We start from the raw sequence: 17,775 nt of genomic DNA on the forward strand, positions 1-17,775 counted from the left end.
TGCTAGAGGTAAGTCTCATTTATTTTGAAGTAACATTCTTTCCCATTTCTTTTCAAATGGGCTTAAGTTCCGCATTGCTCTTACTGAAATGTGCTCCACTATAAGGTTTACTCTGCTCACATTGACACAAGTAAGCCATTGTGGTCCTGCTAGGATCATCCATGCCATCAGGATTGCTTTTGCAGCCAATTTAAACATAGTAACAAAGCTAATACAATGCAACAGTTTTAATTAAATTTAGCATGCTGTTAATGCCAACACCACAAAATTATGTAATTTTAGAAACAAATTTTTAACATCATGCAATTTCTGCTGTATTATTATACAATAGTGCATTAGCACCTAGGAGCAGGTGTCACCAGGACCCAATTGTGCTACATATTGTACAAACAATATACAATTTTTAAGTATTTTACTGGAATACCCTACAAGAAACAACTGAATTTCATCCCAGGCACAGGTATATGCAAATTATGCTTGCTCTTCTGCCTACATGCTGATGAGGGAACCTGCAGCATTTTCAAATATCTTTGAACATGTTATTTCTGCTCACAAACAGGCACACACAAAAGGAAAGCATATTACAGTGTAACACAAAATAAAAACATGAGCACTGGTACGTTTACATTCAAATACTCTAACCTTGACCCATGTCTTTTAAAATTTGCTATTTATAGCATTAAAAAGTATATACAGACCCAAACTACAATTCATACTTTATAACAGGTATAACAGACCATCATAATCTAGTCAAATTTCTTTAAAAAGAACTATTTACCAAAAGGATGGCACTTTGATATGGAATGCAGAATGTTTGAAGAGACAATAGCAACTTCTGGAGTGTTTAATAAATTTCCTAAATTGGCAAATCACTCAGTTGTAGATAATCTACTGTGGCTCAAAATGTTTTAATTGTGATTGGTTCTCTCAAATGGGTTTCTGAAGAACCTGATAAAACAATCCCTCTAATAATTAATAAATGAATATTCAGTTGTGGAGCACAAGGTATATGGAAAAAATTTAGCTACCATATGAGACATTGCAACTTGTCAGGTGAGAGTTCTCATATATTTACTTTAGATGATGATACTTTAGTAAAATTTTTCTTTGAATAAAGAAATTAAACATCCTACTAATTAGCATATGCTTAATAAAACAGAAAAATCCAGTCTTGCTATCTTAAAGTTTCAAAATGCTCCTGATAAAAGAGTTACAAATTCAGCAGCATTGCGTCAGAAGACACTAAACATTATCAATATTTGAACTCAATGGATTTCATTTAATCTATATATTCCAAAGGCTCGTTTAGGATTTATCAAAAATTGAGAGTTTAAATTATTAAAACCTATCTTTATTCATTTAAGCTTTCCTCTGCCACCCCTTTTCTACTTTGTGAGACTCTTAAGTCCCATACTGACAAAAGAGGGACAATGTTGCTCAGTTTCAAATACTCCACCAACTTTTAGAAGCGAACGTTTAATTCTATAGTCCATGATGTGAATCTATCATTTTTGGTATTTAAAAGTAAATACATGAGTCAAGATTCCATCATTTAAAAGCGGATAAACAAGTAAAACACAAAACCCAGAACTTTACAATTTTTTTGCACCTCTACGATTGACAATATACAACTGATTGTACTATTCCAGGGGTCGGCAACCTTTCAGAAGTGATGTGCTGAGTCTTCATGTATTCACTCTAATTTAAGGTTTCGCATGCCAGTAATACATTTTAACGTTTTTAGAAGGTCTCTTTCTATAAGTCTATAATACTTTACATACAATAGTTTAGTTATGTAAGTAAGGTTTTTAAAATGTTTAAGAAGCTTAATTTAAATTTAAATTAAAATGCAGAGCCCCCCGGACCGGTGGCCAGGACCCAGGCAGTGTGAGTGCCACTGAAAATCAGCTCGCGTGCCACCTTCGGCACGCGTGCCATAGGTTGCTTACCCCTGTACTATTCTCATCCATTTATAATGTAGCTAAACATAAATGAATAATTAAAGTACAAAGGGTTGTATCCCTAGATAGATGTTATGCACAATCCAAAGTAGCATTGAACGTCAACATGAAAATGGGACATTTTTAGATTAGCGTCACAAACCCACTACTACAACTGAGTTGTACTTGTATAGGGACCTTGACAACACATTGGTACAATAAGATGAACGGGAGGGGGAAAAAGTGTTAATTTTTCGTATCAAGGTTGTTTAACGTCATTTAATTGAATTCCAATTTCCTTCCAAATGCAGCTTAACCAATCAAGTTTAAAAACAAAAAATAAAGCATCATTCACAATTTTTATTTTTTTGTTAAAAACAGACTCTGAATAAATGTATGTTAAACTGCTTAATTAAAGGTGTATAGATACAGTATATCCTCCTCCTCAGCAAAAGGAAGTACCAAAGCTAAAGCAAAGACTATATCTAGTTGCAAATCAACATGTTTTAAAGGTTTACTAACCAATGAGAGTCAATTGTTTTAGGGAAATAATTAAAAAACTAATGAAAACAAGATTAGAATTGATTATTTAAATCAAGGTTCCTGGCTTGCTTATTTAAATCATGATTTAAATTGGTGATTTAGAGCAATCCATCCTGAGTAGCTGCACATACTTTACTTGAAACTTGAGTAACTATCTATACCAAGTTTTCTGCAGGATTGTAAGAGATACTCCTGTTATTTTGTTCCCATGTATCAGGCAAGCAGATATAGGGCCCCTCTCTCAGGACCTAACAATGTGGCTTTTTATACCTGTCCCTCCAGTTCAAATATCTGATTTACAAGAGATCTTTTACCTGTATTTGTTCTGGTGTCCACTGGTCCAAATTGACAGACTTTACCCTTGATATATGAACCCCAAGATTTCGATGTATTCCAGCACATCTGATGCAAATAAAGACACCAGTGTTCCAAGAAGCCCATCTTGGACCTAATGCAAAAAAAAAAAAAAAAGGTTTAGTTGGTAATTTCTTTTAAAAATTCCATATAACAAGGAGATTTGATTTTCTGCACCACTCTAATACATAGTTAAGAGAAACAGGATTGACAGCTACACATTAAGTAGAGAGAGATGTCTCTATGTTAGCAATATCTGGTTATAAATCATCCATGGAAAAACTAAGTGGTCTTCTCCACCTCCCCTGTTGTAATTTTACCTACAATTGTCTTTCATTTTATAACTAATTTATGTGAAAAACCTTTTAGACATCACAAGTCAGGAATTCCATGAAATTTCACACAATAAAAACTGAACTCATTAACAGTAGCAAGGTCTGCTTGCACTTAAATTAATCCCGCTGGATGTGCATTAGATGCAAGCGTCGGTACAAATCACTAAAAAGATGTTTTTGCAATTTTTACCATATCTGACTTATTAGTAACAAATGCAGCAGCCACGGATTCATGGGGCATACAACAACTATCTCAGATCAGTAGTTTTTCAGTTTAGGCTTACATATGGACACACATCATTCTGCTTCAAGTTGACAGTGGTATTTGGGCTGCCCCTGCTGGGCAATGATTATTCAAAAATGTGTGTAAACTAACCCAGACAAGAACATTGACCAAAACATTCAACAATAAAAATGTTGTAAAACAGAATACCTAGAGTAGATGGAAAGACCACTAGATATGAATTAAATACACAACTCTGAGTATTGTTTATAGTATCATAAATATTTAAGGACATTCACATAATAATGACTAAATATACCTAGCATGTAGTTTAATAATTAAAAGCACTGAAGAACTGACATTTTTGGATAGCAAGATTTTCATCCCACAAAATCAAAAGAAACAAACAACCTCAGACTCGGATGTGCATACAGCCTTAGGGCCTAGCAACCTCAGGAATACTCGAGCTGTGGTGGAGGGTCGACACAGCAGCTCCAGACATAGGTGGTGGATTGTGTGGAATCGGTTGACAAAAAACACTCAACTTCGTAGAGTTTATCAAGGCCCCAATTAACTCAATTCTTTGAGTTGGGACCAATGAAGATTTTCTGCTGTTTAGGACGACTTAGACGATCGAGTAAGCATAACATGAACAGAACAGGAGAGAGAACTTCTGGACACACAAGTCAAAAATGAGCACTTGCTGGATGCCAGCTGGCTAAAACCAGAATCAGAGGGCCTTTGACTCTGGAATCTATGCCCCCTCCTGGGGTAGTCCCACTGCCTTACAGGAAAGGAGGCCTGCCCGAAGAAACACTGCAAGCAGTATTGCTGCTGACCACTGCAGTGATGTCTTTGTACAGCTGAAGTATAAACTTCCAAAGAATGCAAACTAGCTCAGGAATCCTTAAAAAAGGATGCACGCCTCAATCTTTTTAGAAACCAAAACCTACCATCAACAGGTAAGTCATCAATGGTCTGCTGCACATCAGACACAATGCCCTAATTCTGCAGCCATGAGGCCCTCTTCATGGTCACAGCTGATACCATAATTCTGACTAAGGCATCTGCCACATCTAGAGCTGACTGTAAAAGTCTTTGCTACCATACAGGCTTCTGCAATGAATGACAAACTGGTTCCTGGAGGCTTCTGGCAACGTGTCTGCAAACTTAGATGTGGGCACCCAAATAACAAAGTTGTATTTAGAGAGCAATGCCTGCTAGTTAGTGATGTGCATCTGCAGGAAAGAGGTAGTATTAAAAAAAAAACAAAAAAACAAAAACAAAAACACCACTCTTCCACCCCATCAAGTCCATCCTTTTGGACTCTGTCCTTAGGAGTAGATGTATACCTTCCCTGTTGTGCTCGGTCATTAGCTACAGTTACCACAAGAGACTTAGGGGCCGAATGGGAATAAAACCCTCAAAATCCAGTATGGGAATGAAGTACCTTTTCTCTGCATGCTTCACCATGGGAGGCAACAAAGTGGGAGTATTCCAGAGGGCCTTTGCCACCTTCAAGAGAGCCTCATTTATTGGGAGGGCTACTGGCCCTTGAGCGGATGGTTGGAGAATATCCGGCAGCTTGTGTGTGTTCTCCTGAAGAAATTCAGCCTGGATGCCTAAGAAAGTGGCCTTACACCTAAGGAGACCTTGATATGCCTTGAAGTTCACGGGCATTGAGGAGGCCAGTACCGTCGAGCTGTCTGGAGAGAACAAAGAAGCAGTTAGCTACACCAACAATGGATTATGTTCTTTAATCACAGGATCCAGTCCGGATTATTGTGGCGGTCCAAAGGGCACAGGCTCAGCGGTCGCTTGTAGCTGTTAGTTCAGGGAACAGGAGTCACCAATTGCACAGGTGATCTTGCTCTAGAATGGGACCTCAAAGTCCAAGAAGCATCCCAAGGATTACAAGGAGGGACTGGGCAAATAGATTTACCACTGGTGTCAGCAGGCACCAGACCAAGGGCCTCTGTCCTGACTGCAGGATCTATGCTGATCTTAGTACAGATGGTGATCCGAGGATGGTCTCTGGTGCCTACTGGGTGACAATGAAAGGGTGGACAACCCCAACCTGGATCTCAAGGAGTCCCACAGATTCTCCAGTGACAAAGGGGGAGCCAGCCAGCCCCAACAGGGAGAACAAGTGCTCGGATTCATCCAAAGCCGAACACAGGGTAGGAATCAGTGCCAAAGAGAATAGGTAATTGGCACCAATGATACTGAGCAAGACACGTTCTCATCTGGTACTGGAGAAAGCACCACCACCGTGGCCAAGGATGGTACCAAGCTTGACAATGGGATCTGCTGACCAGGCAATGATGTTCCAAAGAGCACACCACATTCAAGAGGGCCTTCGCTGCTGGGCCCAGTGTCTCCCTCAATTCCACCACGGACAGTGCGAGTTGCAGTGCCAATGAACCCAGCACCTCTGCGACATGGCCAGAAAGTGCCAAGGGCACAATGGAAGATGAAGCAGTAGAAACAATGGTACCGGAATACTCCTGAACTAGCAGAGAATCAGGGACTGAGAAGCAAAGCAAGTCTGAAGCCACCTGATATGCCACCAGCATGGAGACAATCAGCACTGGGACCGGTATCATTGGTACGGTTTCAAAGGACACCCCTTAGCCAGAACTGGAGTTAACAGTGTGGGCTCTTGCTGATTTTCCCATGGTTCTGGGAAGCATTTCGATCGACCTGCTCCATCCTGAGTGCCGGAGGAAGTATGGTGCCGTCAGCACTCCTCTTAGGAAGACTCTCCCTCATCTTCTGAGTCCTCGAGTGGCTCTGATTAGTCTTATGGGGCCTCTTTCTCTACCAGAGGAGGGAGAATGATTTTTCTTCCTCTTGCAGGAAAACAGCAGAATCTGAACGTGGAGTGGCATCACTTGCAAGTTCTGAAGGTGACTGATCAGACAAGGGCTTTGGTGCCAGAGCAGGCCTTATGTCCTGCTCCAAAAGGTGCTGCTTCAGCCATAAGTCTCTTGCCATCTGAATCTTCTTTTTACAGGGCTTTGGAGCAGACCCCAGAGCTGGAGCGCGGAGCAGCTCCGGAGCAGTGGAGCTGCAGGTTTTGCGTGGAGCTGGAGCGGAGCCGGAGCACAATGCCAAAACCCTGTTTTTGAATGTATTAATCAACTAGATTTGTAAATATAAAAGAGTCCCTATATTGTGAGTGTTGGAACTGTGCACATCAGGGTTCCCAACTATATAATAATTTAAATAATACTGGGCCTGATCTTGGGGCAAGAACCTGTCAACCCTCAAAGTGATAACTGGGTATTCTTAAGTAATCAATATAATTAATACATAGTCTAAGATTATGCTACAGCAGTGAGAAGAAAATGAGGTTGCACTCAGGGTGGGCACCACCCTATATAGCCAAGGTAGGGATTAGAGCCACAGGGCAAGAGTGCTGCCAGGCAAAATTCTCTGGCTTCAATGAGCTGGGTGCATGCACATCTACTCAAATCAAATGCAACCTAGGCTCCTAGACTAGGGTCTTTCCATCTCAAACATCACCAGATATCAAATTAGGTCCCCTATAACACTTGTGCAACCACTCTGCAAGATGGAAGAGACTGCCCAGTTAGCTGTCTTAACTGTGTTGACTCTACAGGACTACTAGGAATAAGGAGCTTATTTTTGTCACTAAGGGCACATCTACATGAACATTTACTGCTTGGCAAACTAGGGTGTAAATCTACAGTACTCCAGTGTGGCATACTAATTTCCTGTGTATTCACCTTGCTGCTGCACGCTAGAAATTCCCTAGTGACTGCAGTAAGTCAATGCACATTAAGGAATTTCTTGTGTGCAGAAGCAGGGCCCACACAGACAGTGCTCACCACATTGGAGCACGGTAGATTAACATCCTACTTTGCCACACAATAAGTGTCCATGCAGATTGTGACAGGTTGGATCACAGAAACCCCCTTGGGAGCTGCCACGCGATGTGCCAAGACTACTTCTACCCCTGCTTTCCCTGCCAGCTCGGGGCCCCATCATCCTGTCTTGCTGAACCAGACACTCCTGTCTGCCCCAAAGCTGCAGGTTTACCTGAAAACAGCTCACAGAAGTGTGCTTGTCTTTAGCACTCAGATGTCCAACTCCCAATGGGGTCTAAACCCAAATAAATCCATTTTATCCTGTATAGAGCTTATACAGGGTAAACTCATAAATTGTTCGCCCTCTATAACACTGATAGAGAGATATGCACAGTTGTTTGCTCCCCCAGGTATTAATACATACTCTAAGTAAAAAAAGTGATTTTATTACATATAGAAAGTAGGATTTAAGTGGATTCAAGTAGTAAGTCACCAAACAAAATAAAATAAAATGCGCAAATCTATGTCTAATCAAACTGAACACAGATAATCTCACCCTCAGAGATGCTTTAGTAAGTTTTTTCCTCAGACTGGACACCTTCCAGGCCTGGGCAAAATTCTTTCCCCTGGTACAGCTCTTGTTCCAGCTCAGGTGGTAGCTAGGGGATTCTTCATGATGGCTCTTCTCTCCTCTTTTGTTCTGTTCCACCCCTTTATATATATTTTGCATAAGGCGGGAACCCTTTGTCCCTCTGGGTTTCCACCCCCCCTCACTGGAAAAGCACCAGGTTAAAGATGGATTCCAGCTCAGGTAACATGATCACATGTCACTGCAAGACTTCATTACCCACTTGCCAGCACACACATATACAGGACGATTCACAGGTCAAACAGCCATCTGCAGACAACGGTCCTGGTTAATAGGAGTCATCAAGATTCCAAACCACCATTAATGGCCCATACTTTGCATAATTACAATAGGCCCTCAGTTATATTTTATATTTCTAGTTTTAGACAAAAAGAGTGGTACATTTATACAAATAGGATGATCACACTCAGTAGATTATATGCTTTGTAATGATACCTTACAAGAGACCTTTTGCATGAAGCATATCCCAATTACATTATATTCACTTATATTTTTATAAAACCATATAGACTGCACAACGTCACACAGATATGCCCTAAAGTAAGCAGAAACAACTCTGAATCCACAAATGCAAAAGACTTGAGTGAGATAGAGCACAACTGTGACTGTGTAAAAATGTTACTAAAATTAAGTGATACTGCCCACAAATTCTCCAACTACCCCTAGAAGGTTAGACTTCCTATAGTACAGATGACCGTAAAGGAGAGCACAAGAAGAAGGGAGAGTATTTCTGAAGTCACTAGTGTGATTCATAGACTAAGTGGCAAATTATGGAAAAAAATCTGCCAGATTATTAGCTACCTGTATTCATGTTCCTTTGGCATGAAACAGTTAAGAGCTAACAGGATAGCATTAGCATTGACAAAAGCCGAATGCTTCCTTCATAGGAAATAGTTACTACATGGACCACAATTCACTCAGTTTACCACCTGCAAATTAGACCTCTGCCACTCAGCTGGTACTTTGGTAGAAACTATTACTTCCTATGGAAACCTAGCATGTCAGCTTTCCTCAAGCAACTGTGACACGCCTCCTCAAAATGCCATCTTTTGAGATCAAGAATCTTACAAACTATCATCTTGAAATCAAACTTCCTTGACCCCTTGCAATCTAGTTTTAAGACTATTTTACCAACTCTGCATATGAAAACCTCCACCTATCAGACACTTGATCTTTGGAATGAAAAAAGCATGGACAACAAGTTTCAGCCTTTTTGGGTCCATAAGCCAAACAGAATGGAAGATACAGGATATCCTGTTACACAAGTATCAGAGGGGTAGCCGTGTTAGTCTGAATCTGTAAAAAAACTAACCTCGTTATCTCCACACTGATATATACCTGCCTCTGGAGATTTACATTACTTGCATCTGAAGAAGTGAGGTTCTTACCCACGAAAGCTTATGCTCCCAGTACTTCTGTTAGTCTCAAAGGTGCCACAGGACCCTCTGTTGCCTGTTACACAAGTTATCCAGCAATCCATTCTGGGATGATGAACTTTTGGTCATGAGAGGAAACTGAGGATAGTTGTAGGGTGGGTGGATGGGAGTAATGAGGATGCTCGGGGCTGAATGGAGGACTTTATTCTTTGAGCATATTTCTCAAAGGCTACAAGAACAAGTGTGCAGAGACCTGAACACATGCAATTCAAACACTATTTTCTTTATCACTAATTCTTTGCTGATTTTGTGCATTTAATTTATACAGAGCTTTACTAACTGCATAAAAATATTTTCATCTATTAAGGATAATATATGAAATATAAATGTGTACCTTTTTTATTCATTAAGGCTTTCTACATTTATTTTAATTTATTAGAAATTATGTTAGTGGTTTTCTGTGACATGAACTTCTAAATGGGGCAATATCAAGGAGTGGGCATGACACCCAGCCTGAGGGGTGCAGGGGGAGAAGAGAACACACGGTGATGAAAGGCATAGTATTATCACTACCAAGTTACCCAAAGTTTGGTTTATCACTTATAGAATTCAAATTAATCAATGATCTCTCTTCACACTCCAGCTTTGTCTAACAACTACACATCCTTAGTATTTTTTTGGTCTTTATAAGCCAATGCCCTCAACTTTATAAAAAATTTAATTTGATCGCTTTCTGGCATTGGAATCAGCCAGATGACACACTTAAAATATTGTAATATTAGTGGTAGATCAGGGGTAGGCAACCTATGGCACACGTGCCGAGCTGATTTTCAGTGGCACTCATGCTGCCCGGGTCCTGGCCACCGGTCTGGGGGGCTCTGCATTTTAATTTAATTTTAAATGAAGCTTTTTAAACATTTTAAAAACCTTATTTACTTTACATACAACAATAGTTTAGTTATATATTATAGACTTATAGAAAGAGACCTTCTAAATACATTAAAATGTATTACTGGCAAGCAAAACCTTAAATTAGAGTGAATAAATGAAGACTTGGCACACCACTTCAGAAGGGTTGCCGACCCCTGTGCTAGATAAATGCACTGGCCTAGGGAGGTAATAGTAAGACATCTATTCATCTAGAAGACATGAATTAAAATTAAACCATGACTTAGAATATTTAATCAGCAGTTAATTAAAAGTTATTTGCATGCAGCTAATTACATTCCTACATATAAAATTGTAGGGATTTCAAAAGGTAAAGCTTATTATTTCATGGTCTAAAGGCAGGGGTCCCCAAACTCAATATCCCTTAGGGCCAGTGCCAGTCCTCAAATCCTCCCAGCAGGCAAATAATGTCACTGAAGATGGTGTTCAGAAAAGAAAACGTTTATATTGATTTTTTTATTTCGAATTTCTTAGAAATAAAGCTGTCATACAACTTTATATAATTCTTTGCCCGCCAGAGTTTTTTAGTTTTTGCCAGACACCTGGCAATGCTTCAGTTCTGTCAGTTTGTTGATGTTTGGCCTCAGTGACTGAGCAATTGAAACCTTCAGGATTGCAGCAAGGTATGCATCAGATGGTGGTGTTCAGTATTTTGACTTGTTTATATTCATTGTGGGGAAAAAGTGACCCTGCCTCCATGGCTGACTTTGCCCAGTGACTAATGATAGTATCTCTGTCCCTCTCCCCCAGCCAATGGGGGTTGTGGGGAGTGGCACCTGCAACAGACATTGCCGGCAGCATGGCTGCACGCGTTTCTCCTCCGCAGGCCAAAGTGGGGAGGTTCTTGGGCCGCAGATGGCCGGCAGGCCGGGACTTTGAGACCCCTGGCCTAAGGTATAAATACAACCTAAGATATTACAGGGAGAGCTGGTGTGCCACCTATTGTTAAGGTTGCCCACAACACTTCCAATTATATGACCCTATTTTCACTTTGCTTATAACTTGTCCAGAACTTTATCATCTAGGATGAAACTTTTCATGTTATGCATCTGCTGCAGGCTGAATGTTTTTGGAAAGTTTCACCTAGAATGGTTCAGCTGCTTCCAAGACCAAGATTGGGGAGAATACATTTTGTTCATGTTAAAACTTCTTAGAACCGTTTCACTGAAAAGTTCAAGTGTCTCCATGCTTTAGAGAAAGGATTTGAAATTTGGCTATCACAGCACCCCACTCTCAGATAAGCATCTGCTGCAATCTCTATGAAAAATTACCCAAGTTTGGCTAAGTTACAAGCCTCTGAAAGCATCAGTTCACACATACTCAGAGATTTGCTAAAGTTTGGCAGCTAAATTCTCCAAATATTCTATCTGTACTGTACATGCTTGTGCCTCACAGAGCTCCCACATGCTGCCAAAACTGTACATGCACTGCCCACAGAAAGAAACTGTGCACGCTCCATCTTGAGGCGGAGCAGAACTTTCTCTGGAATGGATTCACTTGGCAGTCAGGGAAACACTGGTATCAGGCAATGGAGATGAGAGAAGTAGACAGTCTCTCTTGTACTCTCAATGATCCTGGAACCTACTCAGCATGGCAGAGGAGAAGGAATCAGCTACACTATAATGCAGTGGTCAGAAATGGGGGGAGGGTGGGTCAAACAAGAGCTACGGAGGACGGGAGCAGAATCTGGGGTGGGCAGATGGAGGGATTCTCCACACCCCTGAGCAACATAGTTATATTGACATATATTTGTGGTGTAGACCAGGGCTTAGACTACACTGAGAAATGGACAAAGCGAAATTGTGAAGGTTAGTTTCTTGGAAGAAAGAAATTCAGTCTGACAAGAAAATCCTACAAAGTTGGTGAAAAAGCAGGTATGCAGTGACCCAAAGATGACTTTTTAGCTGCTCTTACAGAAGTCAGCTATATGAAAATACACACCTTCCTGCCATTTCTTCCTGATCTTACCCTCACTACTCCCTCCCAATTTTGAGAGCCGATTGTCCCACATATCAACTGTTAATTGGTAACTGATGCCTTGGCTACACTTGAGAGTTACAGCACAATAAAGCTGCCCACGGCGCTGTAACTCACTCCCCGTCCACACTGGCAAGGCATTTACAGTGCAGTATCTCCGTGGCTACAACACTGCAAGTACTCCACCTCCCCAAGAGGATTAACAGCTGGTGCAGAGTGGCTGAGACGCTAGTGCTCCAGTGTAAACGGGGAGTAACCTTATTACGCAGTGATTGACCTCTGGAAGCTTTCAGTGAGTGAGAGAAGGGTGGAAGAGGGAGGGGGGTCGGAACTTGCAAGGCAGGGTGCTGGCACAGTGTGGGCACTCCAAAAAATCCACTCTCTCTCCCCCCATGCTCCCTGTCACACTCCACCCCCCCCTTTTGAAAAGCACATTGCAGCCACTTGAATGCTCGGATAGCTGCCCAGAATGCACCACTCCCAATGCCACTACAAATGCTGCAAATGTGGTCATGACAGTGCGCTGGCAGCTGTCAGTGTGGACAGACTGCAGCGCTTTCCCTACTCAGCTGTACGAAGACAGGTTTAACTCACAGCGCTGTACAGCTGCAAGTGTGGCCATACCCTGAGCTTCCATTGATCTCAATCAGATAAGAGGTTGCTGATCCAGAAGTAGTCAGTTAACTTCCAGAAGGCAACAATGATGGTTGAATCTGAAGTAAAAAATGACCATATTAGAAATTCCACATTCATGTTAGAAAAATACGGTTGCTACTTGATGTAAGTGCAACAAGTCATAGTGTATTTTGTAGGTCAAATGATAACCTTAAGTTCAGCTTCCTAAAGCTACGCAGATGAAAGGCATCAGAATCCATTAGAGGAAGTCAGTCATGGGCAATTCCATTACAACCTAGTCACACACATTAATTACATAGTCACTGATATTTTCAATCCAATTTTGCAATGACAGAAGAAAATACTTTATTTAAAGAACACAAGACAAAATCAGAAACTATATTCAAAATACCTCATCTGTAGGAGTGACTTCTAGTCATAAACACCGCAAATGTAAACTATTAATTTCATCTGAAAATTTAGAGTCTACCACTTACATAAGACTTTCATTTGTCTTATTAATAAAAACAAACCAAATATGAATTAAAAATCATGAAGATTCAAAGAATTTTTAAGTATATGTGATGTGGGCTAACTATCCAACAGAATTATATTCAAAATTAAATTTGGACTATTGAACGAATAGCCCATATTATACAAGCACCAAATTCTGCACATCAGGATCTTTTTATTTTAATAATGAAAGCATATTAGAGGATAACACAAGTCTATTGTTCAAGTCACCCTTTTTCTCATTTCAGTTACTTTAATCAGAGGTTACACATCTCATTTTCTTCATGATCAGAAATATCAATTTCAAGTCTAAATTATTATTTGCTATGAGCATTCAGCTATTACAACTGCGAAAAGTTGACAGGTATTTTACTGCAAAAATGCACATTTCTCTAATGTTTGTGTTCACTTTCCTGAATGAAAGCTATTTGAATTTTAATATCACTTATTTGCCTCTTAAAATCTTGTGTGCTTGTAGTCATAAACGGGCTTGTCTTCCTTATGCACCACTAATCTAGAATAGAGTACTAGATAACTAAGTTGCATCAATATACATTATTAAAAGTTATTTTGGACAGGTTCACATATTTATGACATTTTTAACTGTCACTTAGGTATTTATACAGTCCTATTTCCAGTAGCATATGTATGTAAAGTGTAATTTTAAGAGAAGCATAAAACTATCAAACTCTGTTCTTGCCATCCTAGGTGTCTAAATGCTTGAAAATTTGATGCCCTTCCCCCACATCCTTCTCTGTTACCACAGATAGATAATAAGAAAAGATGGTGTTTGCACCACACTCTGAAAATTGACAGACTAGTGCTCATTCTGGTCTGTTCCAGAAAGGAACACCTTAATTTGGAAATCATGAAGAATGTTCAGTCTAAATAGGCAAATGCCACGAATATTAACATTCAGAAGGCAGATTCAGAGTTGTGGTCGGAGTAGTAGCTCCTAAATGTTTTCCCCTCCCTTTCTACATCATTTTTATCTATGGATTAGATTTCAGTCATCTGTTTCTTACCTCTTACTGACAATTATCTAGGTGATACAGGTCATGTTAACTGAGAAGGAAGTGCTTGCATTAGCTCTGCTATTGTCTAGAATCTTGTTTTGATAAAAATAGATTTTGAGATTAAATTATGTATCAAGTCAGCCTTTCCCACACCTGATCAGTTATACAGGCAAAAGATTGCTTTTGCCAGTATATCTTATAACAAAAACTATGCTGGCAAAAGCACTTTTATGCTGGCATACCTGCATCTATATAACAGCTTTTGCCAACACGGAAATATTGCCAAAAAATATTATGCCCCTAACTGACATTACTATACTGAAACATTTTTAGTATAGACACAGTCTGTCTCTGCAGGCATCATTCCAACACCAGATTAATCAAAGAGGAAACCATTATCCATATAACCAACCTTGCAAGACTGTCACAACCATTTACATTTGTCACAACCTGTCATAACTATAAAGGGAAGAGTAACAGCTTTCCTGTGTACAGTACTATAAAATCCCTCCTGGCCAGAGACTCCAAAATCCTTTTTCCTGTAAAGGGTTAAGAAGCTCAGGTAACCTGGCTGGCATCTGATCCAAAGGACCAATAAGGGGACAAGATACTTTCAAATCTTGAGGGGGGGAAGGCTTTTGTTTGTGTTCTTTGTTTTGGGAGTGTGTTCGCTCTCGGGACTGAGAGGGACCAGACATCAATCCAGGTTCTCCACATCTTTCTAAACAAGTCTCTCCTATTTCAAACTTGTAAGTAAATAGCCAGGCAAGGCGTGTTAGTTTTCCTTTGTTTTCTCAACTTGTCAATGTACCTTTTACTAGAGTGTTTATCTTTGTTTGCTGTACGTTGAACCTAAGACTAGAGGGGAGTCCTCTGAGCTCTTTAAGTTTGATTACCCTGTAAGGTTAAATTTCCATACTGATTTTACAGAGATGATTTTTACCTTTTTCTTTAATTAAAAGACTTCTTTTTAAGAACCTGATTGATTTTTCCTTGTTTTAAGATCCAAGGGGGTTGGATCTGTATTCACCAGGAGTTGGTGGGAGGAAGGAGGGGGGGATGGTTAATTTCTCCTTGTTTTAAGATCCAAGGGGGTTTGGATCTGTATTCACCAGGGAATTGGTGAAGGTTTTTCAAGGCTTCCCAGGGAGGGAATCCATTGGAAATGGTGGCAGCGGACCAGGGCTAAGCTGGTAGTTAAGCTTAGAAGTTTTCATGCAGGCCCCTACATTTGTACCCTAAAGTTCAAAGTGGGGATACAGCCTTGACACAACCAATAGTCTATTTGCTCACCCTTTTCCTTGATTGATGATTTAAAAAAATATCTTTCAGTGTAAAAAAATATTGAATCATTGCATATAGATTATATTTGAACCCAAAGCTTACCACTAACATTGTCTATACTGCAGGTGTGAAGTAGTGCTCTGGCCCTCGACTGTTATGTGAAGGAAAGCGTTACACAGGCCAAATACTAGTCCACTGTTTTAATACTTCCTTCTGATCAACCTTCCACTTCCACCTCTATCCAAAACAAATAACCAAGCAAAGCAACAGGTCAAGGTGTGAACACAAAACAAAGAGCACTTCCCAGAGCACAGTCAAAAAACTGAGAAGGAACAGTAAATACTGGCAAGGAACAATGGAACAGAGTGGGGTCTATCAATAAAGGGAAAGAGGAAACAACTTGGAGTATTGAAAGGCAACAAAATGGGAAAAGGACAAGAAAAAAAATCCCACCAAAATCAAAGTAGTACTCATTTGCACACCAGGAGATACCACAAAAGGAAGTTTGGTAATAGAAAACGCAAGCAGATACACAAACTGAGAGAATGACAGTGCTATTCTGCTGACTCCACATACTCAACATTTTCCTCATCTCATGGACTTCTCAAAAATTCCTCTCCCACGGGTCCCCAAGTTGTATTATTCCAGCTGAGCCACTCGCCTTCTTCTACAGCATGGGGCATAGGTCACTTGCAGGTTTACATTAGTTGAAATGGTGGATTCTCTTTAAATCATGATTTGAGGACTTCAGAGGTTAGGGGTCTATTACTGGAGTGGGTGTGTAAGGTTCTGTGGCCTGCAATGGGCAGGAGGTCTGACTACTAGATGATCATAATGGTCCCTTCTGACCTACGAGTCTATGAGCGTTATATAAAATTTCGTTTTCATTTCTGGCTGCTCAGAGCTGCTCTTCTGTTGTCCCTACACTTAAACAGCTTCCCAGCTCCCTACAATACAGAGGCAAACAAGCGGGCTTGTTGCTGAAATGTGCATTTCTTTTTATTCCAAAGAAGCTGCTTGTCAAGAAGATTTTAGGTTTAAGTAGATTTGATTGTATTATAGAGACATGGGACGCTGAATATTTCTGTATGTGTAGTTCAGAATTAGCTTGTTTTTATATTCTTACAGGTGGTTTTAAATATTCATAAAAAATGTTGCAGCTTGCTAGTAGTTATAAATACTGTGCATATTGGAACAGAGAAGTTAGTCTCTAGCAATTTCAAAAGCAGTTATAATTAGGCTTTGGAAGGATTAGATATTTATTAGTAAGAGTCAGTAAACATCAATTTCACTGTACACTGTGTGTACTGTACACACAGAAAAAACTTCCAGAAGGGCAAAGAAAGAAAAATGGTGCTTGAGAACTTAGACTTTGATTTAGGGATATTTACTTTGCATATTTTGACATGGATGTTAAAAGTATGAATTGTTAACTATTATAAAGCTTCAATGTTAATATCTACACATTAAATTGTCTTACCTCCCCTCCCCCAATAATATTCCACAACTGTGATAATTTAAATTGATAAAAATAAGGGGGGGAATGCTTTAAAATATTCAATATTATCTATCAAAATTATTTTAAAAAAATCTAAAATTCTGCCAAGCTACATTATAATTAAAAAGCTATCCTCAACTATTATTAAAGGTTTGGCCCATTGAGTTCAAGAATTACTATCATTCTACAATTCCTTTCACTCCTACACTTAACCTGGCTATCACCTCCCTACCACCCTTTGAAGCAGTAAACAAGAATTCTTTTTATGGTCTCTTGCTTCCTCTTCCTCCAGATTCTGATTAATACCATACAAAAGCAAAGCAAGAGATAGGCCTCTTACTGGCAACTTTCATTTGTTGACTTGATAGTTGGCGCCACCTGGTGGTCCAGTAAATTTGTTGCATACAGATTACAAATGTACTTTAGAACAGTGGTTCTCAATCGGGGTACATGTACCCTGCGGGGACTCAGAGGTCTTCCAGCAGGTACATCAACTCATCTAGATATTTACCTAGTTTTAGAACAAGCTACATAAAAAGCACTAACAAAGTCAGTACAAACTAAAATTTCATACGATTTGTTTTATGATGTTCTAGATAATATACACCAGTGTTTCTCAAACTGGGGCCACCGCTTGTGTAGGGAAAGCCCCTGGTGGGCCGGGGATTTTG

General features: G+C 39.9%; 1 protein-coding gene across 2 annotated transcripts in view; it reads right to left on the reverse strand.

Moving 5' to 3' along the window:
* SMAP1 (small ArfGAP 1) overlaps window positions 1–4,873 on the reverse strand; it is a 175,203-nt gene extending 170,330 nt beyond the window's left edge. For both annotated transcript variants that reach the window (XM_034766216.1, XM_034766215.1), the window contains exons 1-2: window positions 4,846–4,873; window positions 2,798–2,931 (exon numbers count right to left, since the gene is read on the reverse strand). In XM_034766216.1, the coding sequence (XP_034622107.1) occupies window positions 2,798–2,931; window positions 4,846–4,858 (147 nt within the window). In that variant the 5' untranslated portion in view covers window positions 4,859–4,873. The remainder of the gene's footprint in view (window positions 1–2,797; window positions 2,932–4,845) is intronic.
* Between the last annotated feature and the right edge of the window lie 12,902 nt (window positions 4,874–17,775).

This window comes from Trachemys scripta, chromosome 3, assembly GCF_013100865.1.
Source record: "Trachemys scripta elegans isolate TJP31775 chromosome 3, CAS_Tse_1.0, whole genome shotgun sequence".
NCBI classification, from domain to species: domain Eukaryota; kingdom Metazoa; phylum Chordata; order Testudines; family Emydidae; genus Trachemys; species Trachemys scripta.